The sequence below is a fragment of the Penaeus japonicus genome, unplaced genomic scaffold (assembly GCF_977035675.1).
Source record: "Penaeus japonicus unplaced genomic scaffold, GWHDUDI00000001_assembly GWHDUDI00000009, whole genome shotgun sequence".
Lineage (NCBI taxonomy): Eukaryota > Metazoa > Arthropoda > Malacostraca > Decapoda > Penaeidae > Penaeus > Penaeus japonicus.
The window spans coordinates 43,624,598-43,648,514 of NW_028234411.1; the positions used below are offsets into that span (position 1 = coordinate 43,624,598).

General features: G+C 36.5%; 1 protein-coding gene across 4 annotated transcripts in view; it reads right to left on the bottom strand.

Moving 5' to 3' along the window:
* LOC122260287 (carboxypeptidase D) overlaps positions 1-23,917 on the bottom strand; it is a 44,659-nt gene that overhangs the window by 457 nt on the left and 20,285 nt on the right. For 2 of the 4 annotated variants that reach the window (XM_043027487.2, XM_043027489.2), the window contains 13 exons: positions 23,505-23,610; positions 19,492-19,617; positions 19,245-19,353; positions 9,087-9,223; positions 8,332-8,516; positions 7,591-7,743; positions 6,693-6,889; positions 6,359-6,519; positions 6,032-6,166; positions 5,620-5,770; positions 5,170-5,436; positions 2,653-2,844; positions 1-2,395 (listed from right to left, as the gene is read on the bottom strand). The exon at positions 1-2,395 is cut by the window's left edge and continues 457 nt beyond it. In XM_043027487.2, coding sequence (XP_042883421.2) covers positions 2,286-2,395; positions 2,653-2,844; positions 5,170-5,436; positions 5,620-5,770; positions 6,032-6,166; positions 6,359-6,519; positions 6,693-6,889; positions 7,591-7,743; positions 8,332-8,516; positions 9,087-9,223; positions 19,245-19,353; positions 19,492-19,617; positions 23,505-23,610 — 2,029 coding nt within the window. In that variant the 3' untranslated portion in view covers positions 1-2,285. Of the gene's footprint in view, positions 2,396-2,652; positions 4,041-5,169; positions 5,437-5,619; positions 5,771-6,031; positions 6,167-6,358; positions 6,520-6,692; positions 6,890-7,590; positions 7,744-8,331; positions 8,517-9,086; positions 9,224-19,244; positions 19,354-19,491; positions 19,618-23,504; positions 23,611-23,917 lie in introns of those variants that run through there. The other 2 variants (XM_043027488.2, XM_086540134.1) reach the window with 1 other exon arrangement.

The following is a 23,917-nucleotide window of genomic DNA, read 5'->3' on the forward strand; positions in this document are numbered from 1 at the left end:
TCACCTTGATGTATCAGACAGCAAACTAAGATAAAGCTTAGGATAAACAACAATGCATATAGGCATCCTTATTTTCATCTCTATATAAGCTGCTCCCTAAAAAGATGATAAATATAATATGAAAACATTGAATATAATAAAAAACAACTGATGTGTATCAATTTACCCTAAATTCAATATCTGTATTTCATCTTAAAAATCATCTAATAATATGTATAAATGGGGAAGAACAAAAATTCAAAATACAGGTACTGAGCTCTAGGTAAAACTCTGTAGTTATTTTCATAAAATTACTGTAACTACACGTTAACGGCAGTAAGAGGCATGACAAAAATTACTGAATCTTCTGATACTTTCCATTTTACGATATCAAGGCACTATAATGTAAAATAACCCTTATGAATTCATCTACTTTCCTAATCAAATCAATAGTCCATAAGTACAAAAAATAAATATTACTAGTTACTACACTTCATTATTGCTTTCAGTCCCTACTATCACATTCAAATCAAACTTTATACTATAAAACTGCTATATACAGTATGAAATTGCAATAGCCAATCTTATTATAGATGATATTCCTCTCTGAGAGAAATGTTTATAGCTTAACAGCACAGGGTTGCATAATTTCATTCAAGCTGATATTGTGACACAGTATAGGACATCCCTGAATGTAAGGATTGAGAAAGTAATACTATTGTCATTGCTAAGATAGCTGCTCTCCTATCTAAATAAAAGTGTTTTTCCATATATTGTCTGCTAAATACTTACCCTGTGGCTAATAAGCATGCATCTTTAACAATAGAGACTGTTTTAATACCTTGAGTTCTACTTTCCTAAAATATATTTAAATATCATAAAATCTTTAATATGAAAATGAAAAAAGCATTTGATCACAGATATACACATATATGAATATGTTTTAGTGTGTGCAAGTGTAAATTTTCTCTCCTGTCATATATTAATTTCGTATTTGTTCGCAATGCATAAAATAACAAGAACAGTATACATAAAAAATTCTTATACCAATCTGGAAGCAATGGAAAGAGAGGAAAAGGAAAAAAAATATATATATACATATACTAAGTTATGGACAACTAACACCTTAACACACATTTGCACATGTATGCATACATATGTATGGGTAAGAGTGCTCATGTGTTTATGTATAAACACATAAAAGCTACTGAGAAGAAACAAGACAATCTTATATCTCAGATAGGCCACTTCATCTGATAAATATTAATGCACTTTGCAATTTAGGGGGCCACATTCACATACACGTGATTTTTCTAAATGCACAAACAGTAACATAATCTCAAAAAAATCTAATGAAGAACTATACCTATTCCTTAAAAGCTCTTCATATTCATCATATACTATTTCTTAAAAGCTCTTCATATTCATCATATACTATTTCTTAAAAGCTCTTCATATTCATCATATACTATTCCTTAAAAGCTCTTCATATTCATCAAGTAGTGAAGAATCTTTGCCCACCTTCAAACATCATTCTCATTATGAAGAATTCTTCCTGCATTCTTTCTTCTACTCGAGGATATCATGACATATCTACCTATCCTATAAGCAGCATTATAATATACAAGCAATATCTGGCATAAACTTGTACGTAAGTTTGAATAATGAAATTGTGGAAAGAATTGACTTAAATCTTTGGACTTAAATCCTTAGCCAAAGAAAGTTACCAGAAAGAGAGTAAACTCGTGTGTGTGTGTGTGTGTGTGTGTGTGTGTGTGTGTGTGTGTGTGTGTGTGTGTGTGTGTGTGTGTGTGTGTGTGTGTGTGTGTGTGTGTGTGTGTGTGTGCGCGCGCATGTGTGTGTGTGTGTGTGTGTGTGTGTGTGTGTGTGTGTGTGTGTGTGTGTGTGTGTGTGTGTGTGTGTGTGTGTGTGTGTGTGTGTGCGTGCATGTGTCTGTGTGCCTGCTTATGTGTGTGTATGTGAATCTGCATGTGTGTGTGTATGTGAATCTGCGTGTGTGTGTGCTTGTGCTTGTGTGTGTGCGTGTACGTGTGCTTGTGCATGTGTGTGTGGATGTGCGTACATAGCTGTGTGGATGTGCGTACATAGCTGTGTGCCTGCTTGCATGTGACTGTGTATGAATGATGAATGAGTGCATTGTGTGTGGGCGGGAGTGTTTGTGTGAACATGTGAATGTGACAGTATGTGTTAACAGAAGATATATTATACCATGCATTTACATTACCTATATCTGATGTATCTTTGTTCTTTTAGAGAACTATATACATAAAGGATAAGCAGAGAGATCACCGCTGCCCCTTCTTTTTCACATAGGAATTCTTAATGAATAGCTCATCCTCATCAGAAGAGCTTGAAACAAGGTCCTTGTAAGTGTGTGCTCTGCTAGTTCTCTTCTCTAAAAAACAGAAATATACATGTTAGTAAAAAAAGGAAAATCTCTTTTTTTGCACAAACACTGGAAATGAAACTAAAGGTGTAATATTTGTTTGTAATATTACCCATTTTAAGGAACTGATAGAGAAAATGAAGACAGTAAGAAAAGAAGGAAACAAAATATTAACTGCCAATGAATACTTGTTCACGTAATATGCAATAACTTTGAACTCCAGCGCCTCCTCAGACAAATACAAACAAACGATCAAACAAACTTACTTTTCACTTTGTTCTTGGCGGCTCCATTTAAGAATCTTATCTGGGTCTCCTCCTCTGATCCACTAGAGCTATCATTGAATATGTCAGCTGCATTATTCAGCTGGTAAAAGCCATACTGTTTTCTCCTTTGGTTCTTTGAGCGGAGAGTTGCAACGCAGAGGCAACAGACCATTAGCAGCAGAGTAAGAGATCCTAAAAGGTGGGGTCAGAGCAGTTTGTGAGTATAACTGGAGAACAAAAATTGAGTACCTTAGTCTAAATATTCAATTTGTAAATCACAAAACTGGCCATGCTGGTACATGTTAATGATCCTTTGTTAGTAGGAAAACATCCATCATATTAAACTAAAAAACAATATGGCAATAAAGGTATTTTGGTCATTGAGAAATGCAATACTATATTTACAGGCTTAAAAACTGCACACAGTTTTGAAAATAATAAAAAAGGGAAAATATAATGACATGAATAAAAAACGTAACTTCAAATATCCCTTTTTTTATTACCGTTTTGCGTATTCATGGTTTTAAATTTCTGACTTAAAAATCCTAAAAGCAGGATTTAATTACTATGTCTTCTGTTGTGAGGTAAACAACAACAAAAAATGAAAAAAATATCACTGATGTAAGATGTTTTAATATAAATAATATGGGAAATATATAAGGATGCAGCTCAAAATGCATCAACTCTTTTATGCATCATCAATATCCAAGAGTGCAACTTATAAGTGTGTAAATATGGTATTGATAACATCCTTGCTATTAGTCCCCCTGAAAACACAACTCTTAAATCACAGGTTTAACTGATGAAAACTGATGTATTCACTGAGCAAAGATTAACACTTTTTTGTATCACGAAGTTAGACATCAACTGAAAATATTTCTGTAAAAGTAACTTTATTAACTTTACTGAAGGAAGGGAAATGGGAAGAGGGTATGTAAAAGTAGCTAAATAAACAAGATAGATACACTGACTGTTGGTTAGGTAGGTAGGGAGGTAGAGGGTGAATCCATAAGTGAGTAAATAGACATACTGGCTGATACACATGTAGAAAGATCAATTCAACAATGAAAAACAATACTGAACAATATGCTCTGCAAATATACAATGGTAGATTTCCAAAGCCAGTTTCAATATACGAAGCTCAGAATTTTTTTTTATTTCTTTCTGTGATTTCTTTAGTTTTTAAAAACCTATGCACAAATCTAAAATTTTGCCAACTCACATCCACACCATAAAAGCACAAGCATTAAATTTTGGAAAGGATGAAAGAAAGAAAAAGAGACAAATAGCTGACAGCAAGAAAGCTCAGAAGATGGACTGTCGGAGCACTGAAAATTTAAACCAAGCTAAAGCTATACTCCCCAACAAGAGCGAGACCACCAAAACTCCTACAGAAAAGGAGAAAAGGCCAAATTAAAAACACTTTCGCATAATACTAAAAAAAGGATGCATCAATTGCGACCAAATTTCCATGCTTTTGCCTTATTTTCTGTTTTGTTTCTGCTTAGTTACATCTTCTTCCCTGTCAAATATTACATCATTCCACTTCGAGCCTAATTAAGATATGAATTTCTGAAGCAATAAATAAATCAAGTGCTTCATCTTTCAATCACCTACACTTATACTTTACTTAGAGCTATTATTCACAATACAGAGTAATCGACTGATCTTCTAAGTTACTAATTCCTTCCTAAGAATAAAACGAAAATGTCTAAATCTGTCAATAACAAACAAATGCTGATACATGGGAAAACAACAACAAATTCAAAGGGTAGCACTCTACTGGCCTTCTTCTGCAATCCCTAGTCACTAGTTACAGAAACAATTCTATCATTTCCCTATAAACATGAGTGACTTCATATTAATTTACTAGAAGAAAGCTAGATTGGTGGAGGAGATACAATCTGGTAATACGTAATTCCTGTCCTGTTTTCTCTATGTATTTCTTTATGTAGTATTTCCAACTTTTAAATAATAAACTTATCAATAAGTCCCAGCAAATCTAAACTAAATTAAACTAAATTATATCTTACAGCATTCTTACATTACTAAAGTTTTTTTTACATAAATATGGTATTTGTTCAGGAGAGTAAAGTTATAGTTACAAGTCACTCAACAGACTAAAATTTGATTTCATTCTTTTCTTTAAATAAAATGCAGCATCTACATGAAAACTTGGCCCAAGTTGATACTCCTTTGGAGCAAGAAGAATACTTCTATAACCTGTAGAACATTTTTGGATACTTAACAAATATGATACTGATACAGAGGACTCAAAATGAAACTGTGTGATGTAATTGTGATAATATAGTGGTGAAAATATATACAACAGTGAAATAAAAAAATGAGTAAAATATTGATAGATGTTCATCCTGATGTGATAATAAACACAAAATTTTGAATCGTTATCTATCATCTTATTCTTGCAAATCACTAGGATAAAAGCAAAAAAATCATAGATTGTTGTTTACTTTTAAAATGTACCACTTAGCGAAGAGAACAAAAGCATCTACTTACCAGCAATAATCACGAAGACCATCCTGGGAAGGCCAAAGACACTATCGTCTTTTTCCAATCTGAAGACTACTGTATCACCCCCAACAACTTGCAAAAGCTTTTTCTGACTGTAATATCCTTCTGCATTGACTGAAAGTGTGTGTGTTCCAGGGGTCAAGGGTCTCCACCAAGCTCCGTGGTCTACAGAGGAGGTAACAACATGCTCTGATTCATCAAACTTGATCTGTGCTCCAGAGATTGGAGACCCAAAGAGATCAGTAACGTATCCTGTAGGAATGAAAAATATATTAATGAGAATAATAGATATAGTGTTGGTGATGATAATGCTGGTAGAATTTTTGTATATGCTTTTAAGAAAAAGATGTTTTTAACAAGAATTTCAAATTTCCACAAGCATGTCTGTAGAGTAATGGTGCTATGACAGAATCACCTATATATATAGTAACTTACCCATTGCACCCATGTGTGCAAGAGTGATGTACTTAAGTAGTGCTGGTTTGTGTTTCTTCCACAACTGACCCAGAGTCCTTTCATCAGGAGTACCACAACAACTATAGTAAATGTTGAGGGCCAGAGTCTCACTGTGGCCATAAAAGCAATCCTATTTGAGATAAGAAAAAGGAGTAAGAGTATCTACTCCAAGACAACCCAGCATGTATTACAGGCTGCACTGACTTTCTCTGATATTGGACAAATGAACTAAGTTCACACACATGTTATGCATATATTTTGTTAGAACATTCAATCACTAGCTAATCAAATACAGCTGGTTACAAAGAAAAAAATCCATTTCAATGGCCACACTTCAAAAATTGTAGAAGACAAAGTACTAGTGCCTTTAGGGTTCTGCTACCCAACTCACCAGGAGGCTCTCAGAATGGGGGTGATATTCTGAATCAGGGGCTGTACCATTGACAAGCTTGACATTTCCACACTGTGATTTAGCCTGAGGTAGTCCTGCTGTCTTTGAGTACACTGAACCAAGGTGATAGAAGACCTGTTGGGGACAAAGAAAAAGTTTCAGTGAACATTCATAAATGGATGGATACAACTCAATATCTGAATTAAAAGATATACAAAAAGCATATGATTTCCACAACTACTGCACCAAATTTGATTATGAGTTAGTATATAAGTTTTTAAATAATCTTCTACTGTTACTATATAGGATGTTAAATAATCTACTCACCTCAGAATCATGTTTTGCCAAATTGGAATTGGAGGCACTAGACATTGGCACTGCCACGCCCTGCCCTCCTCCTCTAAGTATAAGGGCGAGGGTAAATTTCTTTTCTGTCATCCATTTCTGAATGGCATTCACTTCAGGCTGTACTTTTGTAGTCTTGGTATCTTCATAAAAAAATGAGGGATTTTTTTATATTAACAAACTCACAAAATCTAATATATATATGCCAAAAAGACTACAATGTCTAAATGAGAAAGAGAGAGAGAGGAAAAAAAAAAGCACATATATCCATTTATTTCATGGTGCGGTAATTTTGCCCTGGAATAAATAAACAAACCCTCGGCAGTGAAGCTGGTGTCTATATCTATTCCGTCACCGTTCTTTGTGTCCACATTCTGGCACTTCTCGCCCATCTCCTCAGCTTTTGGTACCTCAGCGGTGCCATCTGGGTTCAGGGTCGGCACCAGATGAACCCTAGTCATCTGCAGGAGTTTGCTCACCGTTGCATCATGATCATAGTGAGAAAGCAAGTATCTGCAACAAAGTAGAAATTACTAAGCAATCTTAAACTTATTGTATTTCAAACTTACTTGGTAATCAATAAAGATTTAAGTGAAAGCAATATTAACCCATTGCAGATGGGGCCGTTTTGGCTCCAAATGGTCAAAACGCTGGGATATTTCAAATGTGTAACCTAATGCCTTGGGCTATCAATCTGATGTGGCCATGGCCAAGCACTTTGCGACCGATCACCTGCCACACCAGCCAGGAGAATAACCATGACAAAATATCTCATCCACAGTGGCTGGTCCTGCCACCACTAGATGTGATCGGGCGTGAACGGGCATGTAGCGCTTGGCTGCAGCCAGTGTGGGTAAATAGCCCGAGACATTAGGCTTACGTGTTTTGGTCATTTGGAGCCAAAACAACCCCGTTGTTAACAGGTTAATGGGTTACACTCATTTCAGATTGATTTTAGAGTTTTTAAAAAACATTTCTAACAACCTGGTTAATTAAATACTATTTGTTTAGATGGAATAATCGTCCTTACTCTTCATATGTTAGAATCAATTAAACAAACAACTCAACATGATCATACAAGAAATGTGTGAGGTCTCTGTATACAGCAACCATGAAATAGGAGGAATGAGACCTATCGTGACAGAGATGAAAATAAAATGAAATGGCCAGACATTCCCATCAAGGGGATAACATAACTAACATGTGCCAAATACCTTGCAAATTCCAGGACAAGCTCCTTGCCACCTCGGTCACTTGCCCCAAGGCCTCCAATGATAGCTACTGAAGGTACTGCTGGTTGTTTAGCATCATGTGCAGCATCAATTTCCAGGGCCAAAATCTGGCGACTCTTGGAGCTTCTTCCAATCCTGTGCATAAAGACAATATAAGTAGCCTAATTCTTGCATCTATGAAGTGCTTTAGAATTTGCTTTTTTTTTTTTCTAGTTACCAAAGAGTCAATTTGTAGGCCTACCTAACAAGTTGGCTTACTATTTAACTCTTTGGTGACTAAGCACTTTTGTGAGGTGAGAATAGTATAGAATAGAATAGAATAGAATACAAGAGAAGAGAAGAAGAAAAAATTAAAAAGAAAAAGAAAAATAGAAAGAAAGGAAGAAAGAAAAAAAAATAGTGTACAGTACATGTCACTGTCATGAATGGCTCAAAGGCTAGATTTCTTATAATTCTTATTTAATCATATAGGGAACCACACTAAAAAAAAGAAAAAAAAAAATCAACTAACTTTGCACAAACAAACAAACAAAAATGATTTGGAAAATTGCAATAAAAGTATGAAAAAAAATAAAAAACAAAATAAAATAAACAATAAAAATAAGAAGGAAAGGGAAAAGGAAAAGAAAAGGAAAAGAGAAAGAAAGAAACATAATTAGAAAGAGTCAAAGTACAAGTGAGAGAAAAGCAATCCTCTCCAACTCCCACATCAACAACACTTACGAGTAGAGGTTGGATATCTTTGAGAAGTTGGAATTCAGTTTCCGCATGTGATCCTCAGCCCCATAGTAGGAATGGTAGCCTATTGTCATCTCTTTGAGTGAATCCATAGTGACGCTCGCTGGCACCTCCTTGTTGGCTGGCACAACCAACTCCATTGTTTTGTTTTCCAAGTCACTTGCAGTTATCTGAAAAACATTGACAAATATATATTGCGAACACTCATGAATAGATCACTTGTAAACTACAAAACCTTAATAACTTCAATTAAATCATAAATTAAAGAGAGCGAGAAAGAGATATGGAGAAAGGAGAAAACTAGAGAGAAAGGGACAGAGAGAGAGAGAGAGAGAGAGAGAGAGAGAGAGAGAGAGAGAGAGAGAGAGAGAGAGAGAGAGAGAGAGAGAGAGAGAGAGAGAGAGAGAGAGAGAGAGAGAGAGAGAGAGAGAGAGAGAGAGAGAGAGAGAGAGAGAAGAGAGGGGGGGAGAGAGGAAGAGAGGGGGAGAGAGAGAGAGAGAGAGAGAGAGAGAGAGAAAAGAGAGAGAGAGAGAAGGAGAGAGAGAGAGAGAAAGAGAGAGAGAGACAAGAGAGAAAGAGAGAGAGAGAGAGAAGAAAGAGAAAGAGAGAGAGAGAGAGAGAAGAGAGGAGAGAGAGAGAGAAAGAGAGAGAGAGAGAGAGAGAGAGAGAGAGAGAGAGAGAGAGAGAGAGAGAGAGAGAGAGAGAGAGAGAGAGAGAGAGAGAGAGAATGAATCACTCACCTGGAGGGTGTGTGAACCCACAGGCAGCAGTTTCCTAAAGGAGGCCATCTCTTGCAGTTCCACCACCTTGCCATCAACCAGCACCTTCGCTGAGGTTACAGGTTTCCCCTTATCATCCACTACTTGACCGGCTATGCCTGATGATAACACACAAGCAATACCTTTAGCTTTCCCTCCATTAACACTATCAATACCTATACATGTAAACAAAAAAATGTGTAAATCAGAATGAAAGTAAAACACAAATATAAATAAGAAATGGGTGATTATCTACATTTTTGGATATACATCCTGGCTCCTTATAGTGAGCACAATGAAGCCAAATAATGTCAAAGATGTTTTGAGGCCATTCTGAATAGGGCACCTAACGACCTAACTGGCAGTCAGGATGGGCGGTCTACAACACTGGCAGCACTGGTTAAAAATTAGAGGGATGGAGAAAATGTTTAGGCTGCCTTTGAAACCCTGTAGCTCAGAAGCTAGTGCATGTTACAGCCATGATGCTTCATGACTGTGTGCATGCTTCAACTGTAAACAGATCCAGATGTCAAGTCATGTATGCACTGATACCTATCTTTTAGGCCTAATCAGCACCTTCGTGTATATCATGACAAACCAATGGGTAAAGACATATAACATCATTCTTAATGGATACATTTTCTTATGAATGTATAGTTAACCCATTCACGCCGGGGCCGGGCCATTCCGCTTTTTCACACTCGCGAGGTTTTCGATTCGCATCATCCGAACACTTGAGATGAAGGGGTGCCGGGCGCACACAGGCCTGCTGCCCGCTCCCCGCTCGCCCCCCCAGGCCGGCCAGCCAAATATCTCGTCGGCGGCGTCTGACGCGAAAACCACGAAACGTGTCAGCACGTCATCCGGCGTGAGTGGGTTAAAATAGCATGATAAGCATGATGCCATGAACATAAAACTACTCCTTGACAGTTTCAGGTGGGAAAATCTGGATGATGAACAAGCAGCCCAAATAAGGCCCCTAGTGATTCAATGACATTTTGGAAGAAAAAGACTTTGTAGTTGAGGAAGAGCTAAGGGACCTATGGCAAATGTGTATGATGAAGGAATATAAAAACATGTCATATGGTCTCATAAGTGCCTAAATGTATAGGATGACTATGTGGAAAATAGTTTATAACCTGTAGATGCAATCATCAGTACTTTCTCAATACAGCTCTGAGGTTAGAGTTTCTCCCTAGAAGACTCTATAAGTGCCTTGTCACCAAGGATTAATAACTAACCTTACTCATCTATTCCATTTAATAAATTTGAAAGAAAAAGGTTTTATCTATATCACTCTCCTTATTATTATGATTGTTGCAGTTAACACCATTATAATCATCATTATTATCAACACTGGTATCATTACTATCATTACCATCATCATTTTCACCATTATTAATATCATGGTTATCAGCATCACCCTTGTCAGTATAAACATTGTTAAAGACAATAGTCATCCTCATAAATTAGTCTTTAGTCTAGACTATAAGATAAGTACATAAGAAAATGATAAAACCCCTATAATGATTAACAGAGGCAAAAGACACCTAGCATTAATGGCTTAAACACCAGTGAAGTACAAGGTTCGTAGCTTCATTTAGTATATAAAGACTCATATTATGGATATATGCTGAGAATCTTGTTACTGCCAAGTCTCACAAATAAAGAAACAATTACTATCATTTCATCACTATCATTGTTTATGTTTCAGAGGAAGAAAGAGAGAGAAAGAGAGAAAGAGAGAAAGAGAGAAAGAGAGAGAAAATATAAAGAAACAATTACTATCATTTTGTCACTATTATTGTTTATGATGTTTCAGAAGAAGCAAAAGGAAGAGAGAGAGAAAGAGAGAGTGAGAGAGACCACATGGTATCCATATGCTATAAGGATGAGGAAAGTGTCCAACCAGGAAAACCCGACTAGGATCTATTTATAGCGACCCCCTAGGTCAGATATAAAGTCAACCTGGGGTCAGTCAGACACATTCCGTTTTACACTCACTCCATAGAAACACCCATGCAATTCCAACATCGAGGTTTGGAAACGTAAGGCCCTGTCTTTGCAGTGTGCAAAGAAGAACAAGATCAATGGACAAGATGGACCCCTCCACCCACACACTTAAACCTCTCAAATGTTTCTCCGCAACATTTTTTACAAAAAACATAAGTACACACAATGGGCCACTTCTCTTTCATTTCTCTATCTTCCTATGTCCCCCACATATGTATGCTTTTGTGTTTTAACATTCTCTGTTGGCAAAGTGTTTATTTCCACACTTTCAACATAGTTATTACATTCTTATCAGTAATCCAACTATTCATTTAATAATCATACAAATGTATTGTATGGCTTCAAAGAAAGTAATTTTGTATGTTTCAATTCTTTCTATGATGCTACATTCGTTTGTATTATCGAATTCTATAATTCTACAACTCACTCTGAACGTAAACTACATGAGTCTGAAGTTCATTAAGCATTTTAAGGAGTATTCCACTGATAAATTTCCCAACCCCCCCTCCCCCAAACATGCACGTTGTGTAAATAGCTGCCACGCAGCGTCCCTCCCCCCTTATGACCTTTTGGACAGACATCAGGTCACAGCTTTCACTTTTTCCCCTCCCCCTAAGCATATGTATCCCCCCTCCATCCTCCCTTCTAAGCTTTAAAATTAGGTAGATATATCATATGCTTTTATTGTTTAATAAGCATTATATTCATATTAATTAGCTACAATCTAATATCATTCTTAATTAATTAGCCTTTGGTATATTCTGAATTGTCTCATTAAATTATCAAATTCGAACTTTAACCCAATGATGACGGTGTGTCACACCCGTGTGACATGGCAAAGTGCCTGATGATGGGGCGACACACCAGTGTGACATCCCAGAGGCTATATTGCATAGGCCCAGCGTAGGGGGTTGCCACTTCTTGCTGGGCCCGTCGGGATTGGGTTAATTTGCTTCATGTATCATATATATTAATTAAGATTAACCCGTTGCTGATGGGCCCAGTGAGAACCGTCATATGGGTATGACACCCTGTCGTCATTGGGCTAACCCATTCACGCCGGGGCGGTTCTGGCTTTGCATGGTCGCAATGCCGGGGTTTTCGAACGCATAAACCTAACGCCTCGAGATTCTCGGACGTACAAGCTGCGTGCCTGGTCTGCCTGCTCGCTCACCCCGAGCGCTGGCCTTGCTCTGATATCTCGTCCCCGGCGTCTGATGCAAAAACCACAAAACGTGTCATCACGTCAACCGGCGCGAATGGGTTAAGCAAGTCCAACAAAGGCAATTAGCCATAAAAGCCTTTCCCAACATACTGAGCTACAATTGCCATAAGACGTTTTGTTTCCCTGTGAGTCTCATCCATCTTTTTTCATTATTTGTATGATTTTGGTGTGAATTCACACTTTTTGCTTAAACGCTGGTTAAACTCAGTTTACCATGAAAAAGTTCCCTAAATACAACCACAGACACTAAGGGTTGTTGTAAGATATTTATACATGCAGCGAGCCAATCAGTTTATCATTTTTACCATTATTCATTAAGATAATTATTTACATATGTCAAATGCAAATTCATCATCCTCTACAAGGTTGTATTATTGTACTAGCAAATTATTATGGGAGTACTAACATTAAATGATAATTTCAGTTGAGTATTTCTTTTAATTTCTTGTTTAGAAGGAATAATTCCATACCTTGCAATGACACATCCTACTTACTCATACATACATATACTCACACCATGTGACTCACGAACTCATTCCTCACTGTAGACGCATCATCTACCCTTCTTAATTTGCATTAGCTCATCCCACACTTCTGTTCACAAACACACTTAACACTGCAATTGTGTCATGAAATGAAATGAATGAATTCACAGTAATTCGGATGGAGGATGCTCTACCCACAATATTCTTTAATCGCCCTTAGTTTGTTGAAAGTAAAATTGGATAGTTATTAGCATTGTATGACTTTAAACTCACAATATATTCTCTTACTCTCACATTAATCTTACAATTTTTTACTTGACACTACAACTGTGTCATGGGGTAAAAGGAATTAATGAAATCATATTACAATTTGGTAGGATGACTTACTGCCACCCACAATAATTCTTTTATCGCCCTAAGTTTGTTGATACAGTAATTAGATAGTTATTCGTACCATTTTTTACTACATTGTAGCATTTTTTCTTATTTACTTGAAGACTTTCAGTGGTTCAATTAAAACTTTAAGGGTTGCCACTGTTGTCTCACTCTACCTGAGAAGCTTGTAATTCAAGTTGTCCCTTGCAGGCTGCTGCAAGCAACCCCCTTCTTTATCTATTTTTATTAGAAAAAATAAAACTTAAAAAATTGCTAAGTCAAAGAAAGAAAAAGAATTGAAAAAAAAAGAGATAAAATTTATATTTGTATACACACCCCTCCCCCACTCTCTGTTCATCTTTCTTTCTTTCTTCCCAATGACCCTGTATGTATAAGGTTATCAAACAGATATGTGCCAAGAACCATGAAATGAGGCCCGGACTGCGGTCACCCAATACACTACGGTTTGGGAGGTCAGCAGTAGCAGACACCAAAAATGCCTAAAAGAGAGTCATTTCCCAGCAACCAAGAGTGTAGCACCTGTCACAGAAGACAGTCAGACACCCTCAATTAGAAATGTGGAAGGCTCACCTGCAAAAATAATCAAAATACAACAGCCAAGGACAGAAGAATATAGAAAACAAAGGCATGAATACGACATGCTGACAATGAGTATGTGAAGACATCAAGTTGGCCTGAACCATGCAAGGCCAGACAACAAGTTTGCCCTTCAAGGATGACCATGTGGTCACAATATGTTATAAGGACAAAGAAAGTGTCCACCCGACTAGGAATCTATTTATAGCAACCTGGCAAGCCAGATATAAGGTTGACCTGGGGTCAGTCAGACACATTCCATCTCACACTCACTTCATCACTCACTCCTGCACTCTCTGGAGGGGAGTGGTCAGCTAGCCTACCCCTCCCCTGCATCTGCTGTGAGATACACAAGCCTAACAAGAAACATCTGATAAGCCATTATGTAAGCCACCTGCTGGCACTAGTTGTATGCCACCCTACTGCTGCCATCAGTTGTACACACCCTGCTGGCACTGTTGTAAGCCACCAGTGCCACCTGTTGTACAGCACCCGATGCCCTGTTGTAGGTCGGTGGTTAAAAGACAGACGTTCACATGCCATGGTCTTTATTATGGACTGTTAATTACACCAGACCCTGGCCGAAGACCAGAGGTCAGAGCGGTTCGCTCTAGTCTGTCTGTCTGCCCTGCCTATGATCCTTACATGTCCTTAAGTACAAATCTTTAGTCACTTTCTTCGCCTCAGGCCTTCCGTTAACAAACACAGCTGCCGAGAGAAACTAGTGTTCCGAGGCGGAAACGAACACAGGAGACAGGAAGCGTCAGGTCAAAACACACTGCCATCGATATTGCATTAAATTAAGTAGACATACATGATCAATGTCTTGGGTCAATTAATATCAGTATCAGTGCCTTACACATTACTACTAAATTCCCGATGCTGGGGCATCATGCCAGTGTGACATTTCCAATGCAATATTGCAATGGCCCGGCCTAGGGGTTTTCGCGTAGCGCATGCCCCGTCGGGAAAGGGTTAAGCCTTTAACCCATTGGTTGCAGTATTAAATGAATATTTGTGCAGTAGGATGGCTGGCACGGTGCCATCTGCATCTATGACCGACTCTGCCTTTGCAGCAAATCAAGCCATCCACTGCCAATGGGTTAAACAGTGTATGTCTAGGTAACTGACAGATTATATCATACAATCATATGGTTATTACATTATATCCCTTGATATTATGGTTTGCACTCCAGTCCAAAAGTATTTTACCTAATAGACTCTCTCTTTGATCCTCCATATGCTACTTGCAACACTGAATTTTCCTCTTGTCTGCAACTTTAGTAGTTATCTATTTTTTCTCTAACGTCACTGAGCTATTTGATCAATTAAAAATACTTATAATCGTATGAATAACTGTTGGGTTACTGAAGTAATTTCAACTGTTTCTGAAATACTGAATTTGTAATTTTAACTATTTCAAGCATACATATTCAATATTTTTATTTCCATTGTGTACTTACTTTGTAAAGAAGTCAGCATATTACATAAAAAAAAAATCCATAAAGGTAATACATAATACAAAACCCCTAATGTTGAATGTAGCCTGTAATTTCTAACAATAGAAGACAACACTCAATGTACCTGTGATAGAACTGTCAAGAGAGGTTTAAAAAAATCGACCTTGGGGTTCATGGTTTTCTGCTAGAGTTGCTCTTATATAATTGTGCTAGAAACACAGGCATCCTCTTTCTAAATGACATGTAATCATTAACCTGTTCCCGACGGGACCATTTCAACTTAAAAAGACCGAAATTCCTGGACTCTTGAACGCATAAGCCTAACGTGTCGGGATTCTCGGCCGCACTGGCCGCAAGCCAGCACTGTGCGTCGTTAACGGGTTAATGTGAAATTTAAGATGTAAAAATTTATGAAGACCATAAGCATGGGAGTGTGATGAAGTGACTTCAGGACTTTGGAATGCAAGGAGGCATCCTAGGATTACTCACACTCAGTCAACTTCACTGCTAGTCATGGGGCACTCCCATAAGACACACCATCCTAACTCTCAACACTATGTTAGTGAGCTCCAGTCATATGGCTTCCCCCCAAGGCAATATCACACAGCTTTCCCCTTAGGCAATCTCATCAATTTAGTAACAATTGCACCTGGCTTCCAACTGTTCTATTACTATCACCCATAGCTCTTAAGACTATAAGGGTTTACTCCTTGACATCAACTTACAGTCACGCTTTAACCAATAAACAAATAACTACTATATTTATATCAATCCTACGTTATACACAGAAACAAGTATACACACAAAAAAAACAGAAATACACAGGAAAATAAATTTGGAAACAAAGCACACACATCACATGCACGAATGCACGCATGTATACACATGGCATCCTAAACATCTCATCCAAACATATACACATTAAAGTATAAACATCACTATCTAAATAGTTCTATATATTTCATTGGAAAATATATTTAGGGATTATAATCTAAAAACTATAAATTTTTTACTTGTGTAATATACCTACAATTCAAATGAATCTAAATAAAGATAACAATATCTAAATTGGTTAGAAAGTAGCAATTCAGTTACATAGATCAAAACAATGCAGCTCTGGGTAATAATAAAATGAATGTGCTGCATTAGTATTAAAAGATGCATGAACCTTTCATTGGCACTTTCAAAATTTAATCACAGCAATGGTAGTATGCTAGTATGTCGTCTTGAACTTTCGCTGTACATACACATTGTACAAAGTTCCATCTGTATATACACATTATACTTACATATTTATATACCCTTCTTTTTGACTTTATTAAAAAAAAGGAGAGGTTCAACATGGCCTTGCACCCTGGGAAATTGCCAAGCGGAAAGATGTGAGTACTTGCTATATTGCTGAAGTGGAATTAGGCAAATATATGCTCTGTCTTGAATAGGTCTGAGAAAAAAATTGTATAATAGAATTTGAAAGAAAAGTTTCACATTTGTTATTATACGAAGTGGATTAACACCATAGAAGACATGCCATACATGGAAAGCATGGCAAAGGATCTTGGACACCTGAAAAACATTTCATAATCAAGGTTAGATTATCTTACATTATAACCAGTCTTTTCATAGTAAAGGTTTCAAAAATAATTATACAATATTGATTGCTATAATTTATTTGCTTCCCTAATCTATAACAAAATAATAAAGCCAATACAATTTCAAAAGCATAACAAAACAAAAAAAAAACCTTGCAAATATAACATAACATTCAGATGCATGGAAACAGACAGAGCAACAATTATTCTTGCCATATTTTGTGCAGTGCAACAATACATATAAACAAACAAGAGCTGTGCAGGAGAGTGCAGGTCACAACAGTTGCGGAAATTGGACATCTGACTACTTGTAAAGACTACCTAATAGAAGCTACATGCATGCTTCTGGATAGTTATTGTATATAAACCATATAAAAAATCAATATCGCTAATGCCATTTTTTTTCTAGTATAACAAGAAAAACAAGCCAATTAGGTTTTCCCTGTGCATTTCCAATCCTCAAAGGCATTTTAAATTAGTTTCAAAAGTATCACACTGTTATAGAATACGCTGCGTCCTCAATCTATATACTGGTCATCGCTGACGGCTCGGTGGTTGCCATTGATGCTTTTGCCCTTTTAATTAAAGTTAATGGTGCTTGTCATGGGTTATTACTGAGTTACATTCTGAAAACAATTTTTTTGTCCAACTCACACTGAGGAAGTTCAAAATGTTTGGTAAGCAAATTTAGGTAAAGTCATGAGTAAATTTAGAATGCTTATAAACAAGTAATTAAAGATATGGAAATTGTATGGTAAAAGTGTGATATGTGTATTAGAGAAGAAGAAGAAGAAGAAGAAAAAAAAAAAATAATAAAAAAAATAAAATAAAAAATAAAAAAATAAAATAAAAAAAGGAAAAGGAAAAAGAAAAATCAAAAGAATGAAATAGCTACCACTACCTGAATAATCTAAACTACTTTTTATTTTCCCAATATCCCATTTTTATGAACAAAACATACCATCCTTTAATAGCAATAAATGCTGCTTAGGGAAAGTAGTATATCTTAAGTTTTGTTCATGCATATAAAAATGTTTAAATGACCTTGGCGAAACAACATGCAGTTATATTAGTAAAATGTACCATTAGTTCCGAAACCACGCAGAAAAGACTGGTTATAATCCACAGTAAGCACCTTATTAATAAACAATTACCTTACCCTGTCTTCATTTATTTCCACACCCTGTGTTTCTTATAAATATTAAGTTGTGAATGGGAAAACTGAAAAAAAAAATTATTAATAGCATATTGCTGTGAGAGGATCTGGAGCATAAAAGTAACAAAATGATGTTAGACAGAGGTGAAATATTTTGGTAAAAGATCAGGCAGGATGAATACAGACAATATAAAGAAAAAATAATATGTTTATAATAGAGTATATACAACTTCATAACTTTAGTTAATAAAATATGATAATTATTAGTCATTGCCCTCACCTTTAGAAAACTACTATTTGATGATAAAGCCTGGGCCAGTAATGTTATATGATTTTGAAACAGATTTTTCACACTGATGCCAGGGACATGCACTATCCACTATGGTTTTGTATTCAAATTCTTTCTTTTTTCACATAGGATGGCTCCACAAGTACTTAGTCACTAAGGACTAATAGGCATACGTGACCACACATGTTTAACCCCATTCCTTGATTTCTTTTGAAATAAAAGTTTTTATCACAATTACTATTACTATGATAATTAACTCGATAGCTCCAGGTGGCAAGATATGTCTATATGAGTATGATGAGGGTGGGGGTGTACGGGTAACGTGATTCTACTTCTCCCGACCATTATCCTTGCTACTGCTTGAAAGGAATGTTAGAGGTATGGCAATGGAGGAATGGGTGTCTGTAGGAATTTTATCACTTGGCTCCACTTTAGACAAAGTCCTTGTGGGAGTCGTAACAGAGACTTGGAGTGATGATACACTTGATTCCTCAACTGTGGATTGTGGAAGTTCAGTTACCTGCTCCTCTTTGTAAACCTGATTATTATTTACTGTCTCTTGTAACTCGGATACTTTGCTGATGAATTGAAAAGGGATGGTCATCGAAAGGGTATCAGCACTACCATTCCCAGTTCCTACATAATCTTTCTCATCTGATGGTGCATTTGTTACAGGATCATCAACATGACTTTCTTCATCCATGCCATCCTTGCTAACATTACTAACACTGGTGGTCATTGCACTCGGTATAAAGGTTAGTGGTATAATCAATGAATTACTACCACTGGTATTTGCATCATTTTCTGTGTTATTCATTGTGACAACCTTATCTTTTTCCCCTTTATCTATTTTTGAAAGAAAGGCGAGGGGTATAGTCAAAGAATGACTTCCCTCATTGGACTGAGAATTTTCTCTTTCTGAAGGAGTGTTACCCTTTTTGGTTAAGTTACCTTGGTGCGTGGTGTGGAGGAAATCTATCAGGGAATTCATATTTTCACGCCACAGAGTTTTCAGCTGCCAGCCTTCAGGATAGTTGCAGCAGCTTACATGTGCCGCAATCTATAAAAGATAGCATTGCCAATATCAAAAGCAATTCCCTAAAATTTGTGTCATGCCTTCTATGACTGTATTATATTAATTGTTATAACCCTTGGAATATGGAAAAAAAACATTAATACAAACTAAAAGACTACCCACCATGAGTGTATCATTCATATTATTGTAGGTGTAGTCCAAGAGAGAATTTTTGTAAACACCCAGTGCCTGACCATGGAGTATGCCTGTTGGGGCATTTTTGGTAAACTGTGAGCATGGGTTCTCAGCCTGTGGAAGGAGAGTAAAAATTAATAAACTATTAAGGAAATAAGTTGAAGGATTCAAGCTTCATCAGAATGTGTCACAAATAAGTAAAAAAGAACCTATAAGAAAAAGACATCTAATCATAACTTTGTTTAGGCTGAAATAATTTATGAACATTCAAGTTAAGTCTAATATCACTAATCATAAGCTTGCAAAAAATAATCTTTCTCTTTAGTGAAGAAGATTCTCTGGCATGCATCTCCAAAATAAACACAGTTTACTGAATTTCTTTAAGTATGGACATCACTTCTGTCCTCTCAGCATTTCTACAGGGAGTGGGTATTACTACAATTCCTATTAACTTACTAAGCATGCACTGAAAATTATCTGCAACTGAAATAAGCTCACCTCCTCCCCCCAAAAACAAAAAAACAGCTACATTCCTCAGATCTCTGAGCTTTCTCCCAGAATATAATGACATTCAAAACTTATGAAATCCTACATTAATGATACAATATTTGAAAATACAGGCTGTATCTGAATAGGTTAGATTTGAATCTGACTTGCATGATCACTGATTGGTCTGCTATGGCACCACTACTTGTGTCTACCACAGCTGACTCAGTATAGAGTCACCCTGAGCACAATTTGCTGGGAGGGTAGAAGAGTCAGAAGAAAGAACAAACGTACTATCAAATGTGAGTGGCCATGGTGGATGTGAGGTCTTGTTTTCCTTACCCACTCTGTAAACTAACTTATTGGTCCAAAATCACCTGAGGCTTATGGGATGTCAGATGATCCCTATCTATACCAACTAAAGTTTTTGCAAATAAATCAAGTGATTAATAAGTACCAGAGGTTTTAAAAGTCTTATTGCTTTCATCAGCTATAAAGATCATGAGTCAGCTTTAAAGAGATGAAAATAGCTGGGCCAAATTTCAAATTAGCAAATTTCACTGAGCAGAATTTTTTTTTTTTTAACCCATTGACAGCGGATGGCATGATTTGCTACCAAGTCAGAGTCGGACGTAGACACGGATGGAACCGTGCCAAACAATGTAAACCTGCCATCCGACTGTATACATATTTTATAAAAACTGTGACCAATGGGTTAAAGATTAATTGACTCCAAGCCTAAGCCTGGCTATTAGTAAATTAATACTACCTTAACAATGAAAGTAATTTACAGGCAAAATTAAGACAAAATTAGAAACATCTTTGGGTCAACTAAAGCTGTTTTCATTTGTTAGAAATCCTTTTAATATTGGTTTTGTTTCATACTTCTGAAAGGCCAGACGGGAACATTTATGACCATTGACTGGTTAAGAGCTAAAAAGAGAAAAAGAAAATTTACCTAGGTGAGTCTGATGATTAGGGTCATCTAGGAAAAGGTATCAAGTGTTAGTAAGAGCTCTCATTATCTCTATTACTTGAGAGAGTATAAATTACTTGAAACATCTAGTTACAATTTCCAAGAATTCCTGACAATGAGGTTATACTGACCAGTTGTCAGCAGCAAAGAACAACAACTGACTATTTCCTCTTCCTTTGTGGTCTGTTACCTTCTACCCTAACCAGGAAACCATGTTCAGTGTGACAGTACCAAAAGGCTGCAACAACACTAACAGCGAGTGAGCATGAGTTAGGGCAGGGAGAGTTTACTGTTCTTGCTTGAGCCACACAGGAAAATGGTAAGAATTGCACCAACTAACGGTAACAACCTAGGAACTCACACTTACTCCAGTATTTACTTTGTGATACAAATAGAAAAAAAGGTGTGTTTGGTGTGAATAAAATATTTCACAAATTAAAAATTGATCAATGTGACCAAGATCTATAAATAGTTTAATCCTGTACAGCATGCTATTCACTTAAACATATATCACACAAAATGTGCAAGGCTAAATCAGGGACAATGACATATGATGTTTGATGTATTCTTCATCATAACACCAGTGAATATGGTAGTGGAAGGCACTAGGACAAGTGTGAATGATTATACTGACATTCATGTTTCTACTTATTCACATGTAATGTTGTCAAGGTTATGAAGATACCTGCATGATTATGAAGACATCTATATTCTGTCTATTCACAGGTATTATGGTAAATATTGTGAAAATATCCTCTCTCTGTGCCATTTATGCTGGATGCTAGGTTGAAATAAAGAACTTTACAGAAAAACATCTATAACAAGTGCTTGTTGCAAGTAAGGGAGTCTGTCTTTCTACAGTCGCTGGACAGTCCTGACCTTGTACTGCTTTGTAACAGCTATCTTAACCCACTCACGACGGGGGCATTCCAGCCTTGCACGTGACAATGCCGGGGCTCTCGAACGCATAGGCCTAAATCAGTTAAATAAACGATGCCGTACGGCATCACCCTGGTGTTAACCCTCTCTGAACCCTTCCAGAGAGGGTTAAGTTTTCATGTGTAACGTTGCTGTACCTAGCCTTGTAACTTAGTCAGAGAAGCGACCTTCCTGAGTTGGTTCAGTGTCTATGACAGATTCTGTAATCTTGGGTGTCTGCATTAGCAAATAAGTTCTTAGCTCACTCTAAATATTAATCTACAAGACAGGTAATGTTTCCTTCATATCATTATGACATTTATTGAGACTTTGTATGCAAATAATGTAATGATGGACTGGAAAGTGATTCCCTGATTAAAATAAGTAAGATTTTTTAAAGTTATCTCTTTCTAACTCAATTCGTTCAATGCAATGATGTCTGTTAGGGAGGTAAACCACAACAACTATAAGAATATCATCTCAAATTTTTGCATTATTTGGTTCTTTCCTTTATTTGATGACTGGTATACTTTATTCTTGATTGAATTTGATAGATGACAGTTTGTACATAATATTTGGCATCTACTGCTGTGACTCAAGTAGTGACAGTCACAGAAAATGGGAAGTGAAAATACATGAGATCAGTTTACAATCCCATTTTCACATTTAGCATATTCTGGCTGAAAAGAAGGATGCAGTAATAGGAGCTGCACTGTAACATGTGAAAAGAATTGCAAATTAGTGAGTATTCGTGGTCTGAGTTCAACCAATGGTACATAATATCATGAAGCCGTTAATATTTTCTATATTCATGGACTAATTTCAGATAATACAATGGCATTAATATCCCCATGAAAAGCTGTTTTACAAATCATATGAATCTTTCTCATACACAGATTAACCAAGAGCAGGATTGGATGAATCTGAACTTCAATTTTCTCGTAATGTGCTTTTTTTGGGGTGGGGATTATACTATTTTGTATGTATCTATTTGTTGTTAACCAATTTGTAAATTTTCAATTGCATTATAATAGTAGATAAATTGTGATGTGATTTACCAATTAGAATTGATTTTTTGCAAGGGAAAGTACAAATGGTGATTTTTACTGGACTATCATCATTTCCTGAATTTAATCACTATGAGTATATTAATTGGTGTATTCTAATTTGAATAGGTTAGATTACTTTCATCACCATACTAAATAAGAGGATAATAAATGAAAGCAGAGATATAAAAAAAGGCAAATTTTCATTGCAAGTCAAAATATCGAAAATATTGGGTATTTTGTTTGGATGCTGCTATTGGTATGAGTATTAAGCCTATATAGCTTTGTGAAAACTGCAGTGTCTGGGATTGCCCATCTATCATAGTCTACCCCCTTAACGGAAAATGTACAAGGACTGTTTTTACCAGACATTTATTTGTAATATCTTTTCTATAGTATGATGAACTGGAAATATGAATAAACATTATCTGTCATCTATCATTCTTCTTTCTCTCTCTCTCCTATTTCTTTTCCCCCCTTCTCCATCTTCCCTCCTTCCCTTCCTCTCTCTCACTCTCTCGCTCTCCCCCTCTGTGCTTCTTTCTCAGGATATATGTAAAACTAAGCATACTAACCTGCAGCATTGTAGGATGTCCATGTGCATATGTCTCTGTCAAAAACTGGAAATTGGCTTCATCTGGAGTCATGGGAGTGTTTGCTGAAGGGTCATCACGTGGGAACCTTTGAATGCATGAAAATAAATAAGATGTGTAAGTATTTGATAACACATTTCCTCTATTATTTCCAGTACTCTGGCTTGCTACTACAATAGCTCAGGTGACTGTTAGAGACTATCATTTTCTATAATGTTAGATTCTCATCTAACAGGCTTTGTAGGTAATAGTTGTAAGATAATCACAATTAACTAACTTGATTATCAATTTTCTAACAACCCTCTACATGCACAAGTGTGGTCAAAGTGGAAAAACAAAAATAAATGAAAAAAAATTAAGATGAGGAAGGACTTTGCAGGATATGGAGTAATTTG